General features: G+C 49.2%; 1 protein-coding gene across 1 annotated transcript in view; it reads right to left on the bottom strand.

The window, feature by feature from the left end:
* MYO18B (myosin XVIIIB) overlaps positions 1-13,907 on the bottom strand; it is a 232,628-nt gene that overhangs the window by 116,214 nt on the left and 102,507 nt on the right. The window contains exons 24-27 of the mRNA XM_010828851.1: positions 13,580-13,723; positions 11,837-11,926; positions 1,722-1,841; positions 1,330-1,438 (exon numbers count right to left, since the gene is read on the bottom strand). Coding sequence (XP_010827153.1) covers positions 1,330-1,438; positions 1,722-1,841; positions 11,837-11,926; positions 13,580-13,723 — 463 coding nt within the window. The remainder of the gene's footprint in view (positions 1-1,329; positions 1,439-1,721; positions 1,842-11,836; positions 11,927-13,579; positions 13,724-13,907) is intronic.

The following is a 13,907-nucleotide window of genomic DNA, read 5'->3' as shown; positions in this document are numbered from 1 at the left end:
AGCACATCTTTCATTAGAGTGATCTAACTGCTAACCAAGTGCCTGACATCACTTTCAAACAGGGCCAGGAGTAGTCCCTGCTCCACGGGTGATGAGCAGGAAAAAGGATCCCACTATTAGTGCTACTAGAAATAATAATAAAGTGAGCAACAACTATTCAGCATTCTGTACCATCCATGTGGCTAACACCTTCCATTCATCATCTCTGTCTACAGCCATTTGAAAGATGAGGAAACCAAGGCACAATAATTTCTTTGGCCAAAGTAATAGAGTCTAGATTCAAATCCAGAAATGCGATTTTGTAGCTTTCACTTCTTAACCACTGAACTGAGTTCTTCAAAATTTATATTGTTGTTTACGCGCTCAGTCGTGTCTGACTCTCTGCGACCCCATAGACTGCAGCACACCAGGCTTCCCTGTCCTTCACCATCTCCCGGAGTTCACTCAAACTCATGTCCATTGAGTCGGTGATACCATCCAACCATCTCAACCTCTGTTGCCCCCTTTTCCTCCTGCTTACAATCTTTCCCAGCATCAGGATCTCTTCCAATGACCCTGGCTCACCGGAATTTAATAAAAATTTATATTATGAAACTGAAAGTCACTCGTTAAAGTCCAACTCTTTGCAACCCCATGGACTATACAGTCCGTGGAATTCTCCAGGCCAGAATACTAGAGTGGGTAGCTTTCCCTTCTCCAGGGAACCTTCCTAACCCAAGGATTGAACCCAGGTCTCCTGCATTGCAATTCACTCTATTGTGAATTGCGGATTCTTTACCAATTGAGCTATCAGGGAAGCCCAAAAGCTTATATTAAAATTACTCATATAAAAAAGATTCTTAAATATAAGGGTGCCTTGCCCATCTACAGGGGATGACACAGGATGAGATGGTTGGACGGCATCACCAACTTGATGAACGTGAGTTTGAGCAAGCTCCAGGAGATGGTGAAGGACAGGGAAGCTTGACGTGCTGTAGTCCAAGGAGTCTCAAAGAGCTGGACGCAACTGAGTGACTGAAATGAACTGCCCATCTATAGAACCACTATTTTTAAAATCATTCTTTGCCTTATGAATAAACAGCACCTGTCACATTGGTAATTTATTACCTTAGATATTGTTGGGTTATCTGTTTAGTGCCTGCCTCTTGAATTGAACTGTATACCCTAAGAAAGCAAAATCTGTTCCTGTTTTCTCTGCCAACATCTCAGCCCCTAATGCAGCATCTAGAGCATTTTAAGTGCTCCAGACGTGTGAATGAATGAATGAATGAATGAAAAGAAGGGGAGCTTTTCCACCAGTGTCTAATCCCATGGTTCCCATGGACTCACCTCCTCCAGTGTGACTCCTCTCCAAATCATTCAACTGAATTTTCTGCTGGGCTTCCTCCAACCGCTTTTCCACTTCTCCTAGATTCTTCTGGACTTGCTCATACTTGCTCTGGAAGAGAGGCCTCGAGGTTTCAAACTGGAGCTAAGACAGTGGCCATCTCACCCAAGGTGCTTTCAAATCAGGACTGGCCCCTATCCCCACCGCTACCCCCACAATCTTCACCCAGGATATCTCCAAAGCCAAGACTTAGGAAGACTCAGATGTCCTCCAGGACTCCCAGAATGGGAGTCAGTAAGCCTGTGTATCCCAGATATGAGCAGAGCAGGGCAGGCCCAACCCTCCTGGCCACTCTTCTCGGGCACTCGCATCCCCAGCGCTCCCGAACACTCGCCTTTAGCTCCTGGACCTCCCGGGAGGCCCGCAGCCGCTCTGCCCGCTCACTCTCCAGCACCTGGCAGGCCACGTCCCCTTTGAAGCGCTCATCTGCCAGCTCTGTGGTCAGCTCAGTGATCTGGAGGGGGAGGGTTAAGGCAGGGTTACTCGCTGGGGCTGCCAACCCTTCTCCTCCCGCCCATGCTCCATGGGACCATCCTTGCACTGATAATAGGTCTTATCGCAAGGCAACCCTGCAGCGTAATAAGGTGGTTAAGAGCACGGGCGTCAGGATGTTATGGTCCTGGTGAGTTAGAATTCCTGGCCCAGCACTCACTGTCTGTGTGACTCTCAGCCACACAGGGTGCCTCTCCAGTGCTCAGTTTTCTCCACTTTAGGAAGGAAGGGGACAGCAGATAGAATTGTTTAGAGAATTAAGTGAGATAATCCACACAGAGCTTAGCACAGTGCCAAGCACACAGTAAATGTTCGACTAACAATTATTCTAGTAGCAACTCTCCTTAGGCATCCTTCAGGAAGCCATTTCACTTGACCAAACAGGCTTCCTTGGTAAGACGCACACTTGCAGATGCCCACCCCCAGGGACGCTCTCGGCCGGGAAGCCCCCCGATGGCTCCCCGGGGCCCGCTGCCTCGACCAGGCTGCAGCTGTACTGCCACACAGTGTGTGCTCACAGCCTGTTTATGCCTCACACGCTTTTATGCAATTACTATTCTATTAGCTATTACACACACCCGTACGATGCGACCGGGCCAAGAGTTTCCAGGAAAACTAGGCTGAATGCTTTGGAAGGAATGAATACAAGAGAGTTGCTTCTTAAAATTCTGTCATATAGGTGCAGGTGCAAAAACTACAAAGGAAAAACTCCAAGTACAAAGTGTAGGCTTCTGCATTCGCATTCTTTTGCCATTTGCTCTGCTTTAAAGAAATCGAAACTGGAAATCACGTAGTTGTGTGTGAGGGTGTGGTTTAAAGAAGAAGTAGATCTTGAGTTTTTGGTCCCACCTCAGTGAGGTGCGGAGAAGGCGATGGCACCCCACTCCGGTACTCTTGCCTGGAAAATCCCATGGATGGAGGAGCCTGGTAGGCTGCAGTCTATGGGGTCGCACAGAGTCGGACACGACTGAAGTGACTTAGCAGTAGCAGTGAGTTGAGGCAGACATGTTTTAAGTTAAAAATTAAAATGTTTATTTTTTAAATGAATTCCCACTTGCATTGGCTTTTTTCCCCAAAAAATAAAGGAAAACACCAAGTGAGTCAGCACTTTTGTGGTCTTATTGTTTCAAATACAGCCTTCTGGGTTCAAGGATATGCCAAGGTAAGTGAGAAGAGAAACATACAAGTGGACAGTTCATGACCAAGAAGGACATAAATGATGCTGTACAGCAGAGTCCTCATGAAACTGGGGCTATGCTCCTCACTTGGTTCTAGGTGGGTCAGACTTAAAGTAAAGTGGAAGTCACTCAATGGTGTTCAACTCTTTGCGACGCCATGGACTGCAGTCTGCCAGACCCCTCTGTCCATGGAACTTTAGTTCAGTCGCTCAGTCGTGTCCGTCTCTTTGTGACCCATTAGATTCTAGCACTCCAGGCTTCCCTGTCGATCACCATCTCCTGGAGCTTGCTCAAACCCATATCCATTGAGTTGGTGATGCCATCCAACCATCTCATCCTCTGTCCTCCCCTTATTCTGCCTTTAATCTTTCCCAGCACCAGGGTCTTTTCCAGTAAGTCAGTTCTCTGCATCAGGTGGCCAAAGTATAAGAGTTTCAGCTTCAGCATCATTCCTTCTAATAAATATTCAGGACTGATTTCCTTTAGGATTGACTGGTTTGATCTTGCAGTCCAAGGGACTCTCAAGGGTCTGTATAGACAAGAATACTGGGATTTTACAGGCAAGAATACTGGAATGGGTTGCCAGATCCATTCAGGATCTTCCTGACCCAGGGATCGAACCCAGGTCTCTTGCATTGCAGGTAGGTTCTTTACCATCTGAGCCTCTGGGGTGCATAAAGGCATTCAAGTTGGAAAAGTGATTACTTTCAGTGGGCACCGACTACAGGCCAGTGTACTCCAGGAGCACCCCCGATCACACAACATGGCCTCCATCCCTGCCATCAGCATGGATACCAAACACCAGGAGAGTATTCTCTCTGCCTTAACCATTTAGTATGAAATTCAATTTGTGCTAATCGGCTTGAGCAAAGAGAGCACAGAATTAATTTAATGCATTAATTTTGAATTCCACAGACCCCAAGTCTGGAGCTCAAAGGACAATTCGCCTTTCCAAACTGGGGAAACAATAGCCGCTTTTCTCAGAGACAGTAGCCTCTGACCGTCCCCATCCCCACAAAGCCCTTCTCCTTCACACATTTTGGGGTCCAGAGGCTCTGTCCTTGAGTTGAGGTGGGTGCAAAATGAAGGCCAGTTTAATGAGGGAGAGCCGGGCTGCAAACCCAGAAGGGTCCTGTGCAGACCACACTAGGACCAATTAACCAGGAATTATTCTGGAATCCTCCCTGGATCCACCGCTTGGCTGAATCATCAGAAACCCTCTTTCTACTCAGGGACAATGACTCCAAGGGTCTGCCAGAGAGAGGGAGACAGAAATGAATGAATCTGCTGTACGTTTTGCAGAGTCAAACAGAAATAACATTCCCCACATCTTGACACAGACACCACACTGGGGGAACAGTGGGTTGCAGGGATGTGAAGGACCTTAACTGCGGAGCACACAAGGTCCCCTGGGCTGTCACGGTCACCTGCCCTGCACGACGCCAGCACCTACTGCCTGCCAGACCTGCCTTCGAAGACTCTGCTGTTGGGGAGGTGCCAGGAGCCACCACGCGAGATCCCACCCATGACAAAGGTCATGTGGAGGAGGCCTGACAGGCAAAGGTGGATCAGGCCTCAAGGGAACCCCTGAATCTGCTCGAGCATCTACCCCAAAACCAAAATCTGTCTGTCTTACTATTTTGTGTCTCTCACCAACTCTTCTGACATTAACAGGGAGCTATCCCTGGCCACCTTTCTCTGGAAAAAGTCAACTTAGGGCTTTAGTTAATAAGTCTCCCGGGCATGATAGGAGTGTTTCAATTCAAACCCCTCTGTTGGCATTCTAGCTTGCCTGACAGGTTTAGCCATACTCTTGCAATTAACACACATGATTGTTCACAACTCCCCAACCTTGAAAAGCCTAAACATTCTAAAAGTCCTGATGAGCATAGAGTCCTTTAAGGGATGAAAAATTATTAGAATAGATAGTACTGGTAAAGGGCTTCATTATTGGGCCAGTGCTTGCTGCCAAGTGCCATATCCCTTATCCATTGTGCACTTGGGAGTGCATTGGCTAACACAGTTGGAATGTAGGAAAAACAAGTAGCACCCTGGGAATTAACCACATCAGACCTTTGAGCTAACTGGTTCTTTCTTTGTTGTGACCCACTGCACCTTTGCTCTGTGAGAATGTAACTCTGTTTAGTACTTTCTGAGGCTGAGAGAAATAAAAAGAAACACTTCAAGGGAAAACAAGTTTTCTGGCTGATCAGCCTTTATCAAAAAAGGGTCATAAAATGTCCACAGGCCTCCAAGGCCAGAAGATATTATACACAACATTGTTTATGGGAAAAGTATGTATAAAAAATCCTGGTTTTGATAAAGACAAAACAGATGTAATGTGTGGGCTGACTCTGTATGACTTTGCATCTTTCATTTCCCTCTATGTACAAGTCAAGGTATAAAAGTTGCTTTTGAAAATAAAGGTATGGGCCTCGCTCACCGAAGCTTGGTCTCCCCGTGTCATTCTTTTTTTCCTTTTCTCTCCTTTTCTCTCTCTGTTCTTCTTTCAGGATGACTCCTTGGAACACAGGGGCCTGGCGCTGCACCAGAGCACAGAACCAGGTGCCAGGAGACCTGGGGCGAGGGCAAGGCTCGGGCGCCATCTGACCACGGGGCCCAGTGAGACGTCCCTTGCCCACCCTGCTAGTGGACAGTCACGGCCGTCAGGAGCCACCTCTCTCAGGGCTCCGCTAATGCACGTCTGCCCTAGATCTCCAGTTCCCGCTGTGCCCCGCTGGTTCCCTCAGCGATTCTTCACCCAGAAGTGAAACTTCTTGGGCTAATGAGGCCAGACAGGGGTGCACATGGGCCTCCGTCTTTTGCCATAAAGGAGGTCCTGTACATATTCCAGAGAGAAGACACCACCCCGCTCTCAGGCCTCGCCTTGTGCTCCTGCAGCCTCCCTGGTGCTCCTACCCAGTCAAGCTGCTTCCCTGTAAAAACACAAACCCCACTGGCCATGCAGGCTGATCCTGCATGCTTGAAGAGTATTTATAACTGGCGTCTCAGAGGCCCCTCATCTCCTCTTCGGCTCCTTTGCAAATGAAGCACGTAAATCATTTTGCAGTAACGTTGTCTTTTTTAATAAGGCTCGTCAAATGGCATTCTCGCTGACGAGGCACACCACGTTCCAGCCACATTTCTGTGGCTGTTTCCCTGCTGAGACGAGAGGTGGGGTGCAGACGCTGGGAACGGTGCTGGGGGGCTGCATGATGCACAGCCCTGAAGGAGTGTCTGTTCCCCAACTGTCAACAGAGGCTCCCTTCCAAGATTGAAGAACCGAGTAAAAGGAGACAATTCGTACCTATTCTGTAACTTGACATTTCTAAGTGTGGGCCCTGAACAAGCAGGTTCAGCATCACTTGAGAACTTCCTAGAACTACAAAAGCCCCAGGGCCATCCCAAGCCACCGACTCAGAGTCTTGAAGGCTGCGCTCCAACGACTCACACCCTAACCCATCCTCCTGGGGGTTCGGACACGTGTTCGAGGAGAACCCCACTACCCTAACATAGCACGACCCTCTGCACCAGGGTCACCTCGAGGCTTGCTGGAAAAGTGCGGAGGAACCCCGATCCCCAAGATTCCCTCCCGGGCCCAACCTTGAGAGATGGAGCCAGGAAAGCTATGGGGGTAACAGCTCCTCTGGGTGATTCTGAGGGCTTCCCACAGGGCACTAGTGGTAAAGAACCCGCCTGCCAACGCAGGAGACATAAGAGATGCGCGTTCGATCCCTGAGTTGGGAAGATCCCCTGGAGGAGGAAATGGCAACCCATTACAGTATTCTTGCCGGGGAAATCCCATGGACAGAGGAGCCTGGCAGGCTTCATCCCATGGGGTCACAAAGAACTGGACACGACCGAGTGGACTTAGCACTCATGGGTGATTCTGATGCTCTTTCAAGTGCAAAAGCAACCAATATAAATCAACAGTAGCTTTGCAGGGAGGAAGGTAGGAATTAGAGCCCTTTCTCCAAATAGAATCCTACTTGGGCCCCAACATGCTGCATTTCACCAAATCTGAGCTGCCGTTGATTGTAAGATGCACAGTTTACAACATGAGAGAGGAATGCACAGCCAGTTCCTAGTGTGAGAGGCTGCTGACTGGGTTCAGCGAAGTACAAAGGGAGAAAATAATTCATCTGAGAATTGATAAAAACAGAATCAAAGCACGAGCAGCACATCTACTGTAACAGACGCAGGTGCGAGAGTTCTGGAGGCCTGGACCCCTTCCTTGCCCTCTGACGGGCCTGAAGAGACGCCGGGCTTCGGAAAACACTCAATAAATTACTCCCTCAGTGCAGACAAGCCATGGAGGGGAAGGGATCCACACTGGTTATATAGTTATCCACACTGAACAACAGACCAGACATCCACAGCTTATGAAGAACAGCTACGGATCAACAAGAAAAGCCATAGGAAAGACTGCAAAGACCACTTTGTCAGAGAAGATAACCAAATAGCCAAAAACACGTGAAAAGACACAAATTAAAATCATAAGGTGGTACAACTGGGCAACAGCCACAGTCGCTAAATGAAAAAGGCAGACAATCCCCAGTGCCAGTAAGACGTGGGGCAGACAGAAGGCTCACCCGCAGCCGTCGGGGAACAAATGGACACCAACACGGCAGTGAGCTATCTGCAGCATCTATGAAAACTGAACACAGAAATAACTCAAAACCCAGTGGTTCCATCCAGTGTGCTAACGGCCATGCGTGATCTGTGCACCAAAAGACACACGTCAGGAGGTCCAGAGCAAGCTGGTTCTTTACAGTTTAAAAATAGCAACAGTCGAATGTTCCTTTAGAGGAAGGGTAAGGACGGGTGTCCGCATGTAATTGACTAGTCTACAGCAGAGGGGGTCTGTGAACCATAGTCACTGACATCACCAACGATGTCAAATCAAAGAAACCAGGGACAAAGGAACACACAAATTCAATGAATCTCAGTAAAGTTCAGAAAAAAGGCAAACGCTATTCTTTGGCAGCAGGAGTCCATTTGTGGTTAATGATGGAGGGCAGTAGCTGGAAGGGGCACGAGGTAGGGGAACCTGGGAGCGAACTGGCAACCAGCGCTCGGGGTGCTGGCTGCACTGGTGCGCCCACTTTGTGAAAATTCATTAAGCTGCACTTATGATGTGTATACTTTTTTTGTATGTTGGATGTTATATAGAGTTTAAAAGGCAGGAGGAAGAAGAGAAGCAGGAGGAAGAAGACGAAGAGGAGGCGGTGGGGAGGAAGAGGAAGAAATCCCAACACTTAGTCATCTAAATGTGCTTCCGGCATGAAGCTCAGCTTTGATTCCTGACTGAATTCTCTTTGTGGTAGGGGCATCACGCCCTTGACTTGCAGTTTAATGTTACACTACCAAAAGCATTTCTACAGACCCCTTCTAGATTTACTGTGTGAATATAGGTGAGTGCCCTCAGGGCCCTTTTAATGAGGCTTCATGGGAGAAGCTCCTCTAATATCTCGATTATCTCCATATCCTGAAAAGTTACTCTCTGCTCAAGCAACAGAGGTGTGTGGGGGTGTGTATGCATATAACCCAGACACAACATGCTTATGGAATATCTTGTTTTTCTTTTTGCTTTGGTTGCTAGGAAGCACTGTGTCAAAATTTCAACCCATTTTTAATAGTTCCACACACCCATTCTGTGTCTCTTCTGCACTGGGGGCGGGGCTGATGTGATGAGGCCTCCCAAGGACAGGGTCTCCCAGTCTAGCTGGGACGCAGGTGATCAGGAGGCACTGATCAGTGCTGTGAGGGGAAGCACAGGAACACCAGGAGCCTGCAGTGGGGGCCTAATGGACCCATGGGCTTCCCAGGTGGCTCAGTGGGAAGGAATCCACCTGCCAAGTGGAGACACAGGTTCAATCCCCAGGTTGGGAGGATCCCCTGGAGAAGGAAATGGCAACCCATGCCAATGTTCTTGCCTGGGAAATCCCATGGACAGAGGAGCCTGGCGGGCTACTGTCCATGGGATTGCAAAGAGTTGGACTTGACTTAGTGATGGAACCACCACCACCTACCCTTAGAGCATCAAGGAAGGCTTCTTGGAGGAAGCACCACTTGAACTAAGTATGAAGGGATGACCAGACATTTACCAGGTGAGGAGGGTGGAGTGGGACGTTCTAGGCAGAAGGAACAGCACAGGCAAAGGCATGTATTGAGAGTGAGTCTAAGGCCAATGGTAAAGGTCTATATTCTAACTCTTTCCTTGATTTTGTGTATTCTTCGATTCTTGGTTCCCTTTGCTGATTTTCTTAGCTTTAAATTTTTATCTTATTTTTTCAAGACTTCATGCACCTTTTTGCAACTGTGTATTATACAAAAACTAAAGAGCCCAGGCAGGATATTCTGCAGGTGCTGACACGAGCATGCGTAGTTTGGGCCTCAGAAGCCTGACTCCCTCCTCTACCACCAGTGTCCCATGAGCGGAGCTCCAGATGCTAGAAACAATCACCTCCTCCTCCTCTCCAAGTCTCCCGCAACAGCTGACACATCGCAAACCCCCAAGTCCAACGTGACAGCTCGTGATGGATTACTGCATAAAATGTCAGCTTGGTGGGAAGAATTTCTGCCGGGAAGTCACCAATATTCCCCACCAGCCCACAGCTCTCTGCTTCTGCTGCTCTACTCATGGCTACTACCAGCAAGAGGGGTCAGGCACTGGCTCTCTGGAGCCTCATAGGAGGTATTGTAAGGTATTCAGGTGCCATTCCCCCTCCTCACAGTCTCGTCCATGAGAGGGGCAGTAGGCCAGCCCAGCCCTCCTCCTGGTGCACCGGAGACCCTCCCTTCCAGGAGCCCCTGCCCCTCGCCTGACCATGAGGGTGGACCACCAGGGAATTCCCAATCTTGATTTCTGAGGTTTTCAGGGCTCCCTTAAATTGTGCCCCCTTGGCAAATGCTTGGCTTGCCCTAGTCCCAGCTGCCTGTCTCCAGGAAGCCCTGGTACGTCACAGGGTTCTGCTGAAGTTCAGGTGGAGCTCATTCATTCCCTTCTTCATTCCCTTGTTCATCAGATGTATCTGAGTACCTTCCACGTGATAGACTTTCTACCAGACTCCTCGGATACAGCCAGAGACAAGGCAAAGTCCCTGTCCTCACAAAGTCTCCAGGCCAACAGAGGGAGACAGACCCCAAGTAGATAAACGTGCAAGCTAGCTTTCAGATGGTGGAGTGCTGCAGGTATTAAACAGAGGGAGGTGACGGGGAGGGAGGTCAAGTGGGGGGTGATATTACGTAAGTGGTCAGGGAAGATGTGTGTGGACTGAAAAGTCTGAAGCTAGATCTGAAGCATGTGATGCCCCCATCTCTGTGCAGATCTGGAGGAAAGGTAGAGGCAGCCAGTGCAAAGGTCCTGAGGCAGCGTGACAGACTGTCTCAGTCCAGAGCAAAACCAGAGCTTCCTGTGCTTGCGCGGCTGGGGTGGTGTCACTGCCAACAATAGTGCTTGTTTGGTTGATGGCTAGCAGGGATTGTAATTAGGTTCACCAGCAAAAGCCAACAGTACTCAATTCTTTTTCTTCAGCATTTTCTTTTTTAAGGGCAATCCAAATTGGTTCTTATATCTCTGGCTGAAAGGCCTTTTCTTCTATAAAGAGCCAGATAGTAAATATTTTTAATCTTTGCAGGTCACACAGTCTCTGTCACAAACTGCTCAACTCTGCCTTTGTAGCATGCAAGCAGCCAGAGACTGCACACTAATGAATGGGCGTGGCTGTGCCAATAAAACTTTATTTATAAAGAACCAGTGGTGACATGGGTTTGCCCTGTGGGCCATAGTTTGCCCATCTCTTTATTCATTTTCACTGTGGTAACTCAGGTTTTAGTCTAACAAGATGTGTTCCTCCATTCTGCCAACAGACGCCCTTTCGGGTGCTTATGCTCTTCAACATGAGATGCACTGCTGCTGAAAGCGTCCTGTCTTTTCATTTCTGTGAGAGAGGTTCTCCAGCACGTGAGCCTGGAAGTGGAACGGCTGGGCCACAGGGCACAGGCAGCGCCAACTCTCAGAGATGACGCTAGACTGTTCAAGAGCCACGAGACCAACTGACACCCATACCAGCAGCATGAGTTCCCGCTGCTACGCACTCCTGTCGCCAACACTTGGCGACATCAGACTTCAGGATTTTGCCCATTTCAAGCATTAAGTGATACCTGTTGTGCTGTTAATGTACATTTCCTGATTGCTAGTTAGTAGTCTTTTCATGAGTTTATTGGCCATTTGCATTCCTGATCCTTTAAACTCCTAAAATGAGTTTCCCTGCTGAGAACTGCCAATTTCTAATTTTTGCCCCCCTCCCCCGACTTTTTTTTTTACTGGAATGTTTACCTTTTCCCAATTGATTTGAGGAAGTTCTTTACATATTCTGGTTACTCTGTCAGTTGCATTTGTTGTAAATTTCATCTTCAAGAACATGGTGTGTCTTTATTTTATGCTCTGACAATCAGAAGTTGATCACCTTGTTAGGGTCACAGTGATCATTCTCCCCTGCGAGCTGTGCTTTTGTGACTTCTTTAAGCAATTCTTCCCTTGGGAGCCACATGACGTGGCTTTGAGACTCATCTCTACACTTGCTGGTTGTGGGGCTGGGGGAAGGCACTTAATACCCCAGAGCCTGCGTTTCCACCTCTGTAAAATGGGGAGTGGAGTGGCATGAACCTCACAGGGTTATTCTGAGGAGTCTTGAAGGGACTGAGCACCATGCCCGGCTCACTGTCACCTTCCCCATCAACAGACCTCCCCTCCGTGCAGGAGGGATGGGGGTACCTTGCTCTCCAGCAGGTCTGCGTTCTGCCGGAGTTCATTCCGAGACTTCTCTGCCTTCTCTAGCTTCTGCCTCAGCGCTGTGAGCTCCGCCTACAAAAGCAAACACAGTAACAGAAGCCATTCTGGACTGGAGGTGCAGGTTCCATACGTGTCAGGAGTGGCCAGCAAATGCAGTGGGTGATGCAGCCAGCCCATCTGTGATGACGGCCATTTCTGAATATGATCATCTCTGTTCAGGCAAGCCCGGTCCATACCAGCCTGGACTAGGGTCTGGATGCAAATCCTTGGAACAAGACCACTGTTTATTGAGACGGTGCACGCCCAAGTGAGACAGGGCACACCCGAGTGACACGGGGCACCCAGCTCTTCATCCTCCCCAATTACCACTTTCGGCCAGGGGGTCGTCCTGAGGTTTACAGCACCACTGTCAGGAGCAATTGAAATGCTCACCCCCTGCAGGCCAGTGGAGTGAACCATAAAACGCACACCCCAAGGAGGACCATGTGGCCATGAAGAGAGAACAAGGAAGATTTCTATAAAAACGGGAACCACGTGACAATACGTAAATGCAGCACATTAACATGCTGTATACCTTAAATGTACAATGCTGTAGGTCAAACATACTTCAACTAAAAAAGTTTAAAAAATAATCCAAAAACAGGACGTGGCATGGTTCTTAAAATCTATTTTGAAGTGAAAAATGCAAGTTGCAGAAGAATATAGAGTATGCCACCTTTTGTGTAAGAAAGAAACCATTAGTCCTGTGTGTGTGTGTGCGCGCGCGCGCACGCGTGTGTACTGCACGTGTGCCCGCGTGTGTACATGCACACCTTGCTTCATTGTGCTGGGTACTGCAGATACTGCATTTTTTACAAATTGAAGGTTGGTGGCAACCCTGCGGTGAGCAAGTCTACTGGTGCATTTTTTCCAAAAGCATTATCCTTTAATTAAGGTATGCAGATCTTGGGGGGACCGAATGCTACTACACACTTAACAGACTACCGTACAGCGTCAATATAACTTGTATAGGTCCTGGAAAGTCAGCCAGTTCACGTGACTCACTGTGATATCCGATTTATCTTGGCAGCCTGGAACTGAACCTGCACGATCTCCAAGATATGCCTGAATTTGTTCATTTTTGCCAAAAGGAACAACAGGCAGGATAACCCAGAAACCAGCCAGAACAGTTTCCCTGGTGGCTGACTGGTAAAGAATCTGCCTGCCAAGGCAGGAAACCCGAGTTCAATCCCCAGTTTGGGAAGAGCCCCTGGAGAAGGAAATAGCAACCCATTCCAGTATTCTTGCCTGGAGAATCCCATGGACAGCGGAGCCTGGTGGGCTGCAGTCCGTGGAGTCAGACATGACTGAGCGACTAAACAATCAGAACAGTTACCTGTATCAAGTGGGTGCTAACGGGATTGAAGGGAGGGTAGGGGGAGTATCCTCTGAGAGGCACAAAAATAAACAGCTCACGGACTCTCCCACAGACCCTCTCTGGGAGGAGAGGTGGAGTGCCGGCCTCAGACCAGCACCCACTCACCTACCGAGGAGCTGGGCACCGGGTGGAGGGAGGCTGTTCCAGCTGGGGCAGAGGGATGTCTGTAAAGGGGCAGTGAGGGCTAGTGGTGGAGCATTTATGGATGAAGAACCAGGGCTGGGGGCACTAGTCTGGATGCAAACACCAGGGAGCGGGCTGGAGGGGGTGGGGGAGTGGGGATCGCCCTGCCCACCGTGTGGACCCACCTCCTTGGTACGGAGCTGCTCCTCCCCGATGGTGGCGCTCAGCAGGGGCCGAAGGGAACCCAGGAGCCGCCACCACGGCCAGTCCCTGACCGCCAGGAACACAGCTACGTTCTTCTGGATGCACCGGGCGGCCAGCCGGTGAATCTGCAGGGGATGAGAGTGCAGACTGAGGGCCCTTCCCAGCTCAGCTGAAGGAGGCAGAGGGCGGTGGGCAAGGGGGCTGGAGGATATCGGTTTATCCTTAGTGGAAGGGATGGGGAACTAAAAAAAAAAAAAGGCTTCCTTTAATGGAGTCAGGCTCTCAGCATCAGGCCACAATTTAGTCTGG

This window comes from Bison bison, unplaced genomic scaffold (genome assembly GCF_000754665.1).
Source record: "Bison bison bison isolate TAMUID 2011002044 unplaced genomic scaffold, Bison_UMD1.0 scf7180017864495, whole genome shotgun sequence".
Taxonomy (NCBI): Eukaryota; Metazoa; Chordata; class Mammalia; order Artiodactyla; family Bovidae; genus Bison; species Bison bison.
The sequence above is the reverse complement of the archived record's forward strand: the minus strand, read 5'-3'. Positions and strand labels throughout refer to the sequence as shown.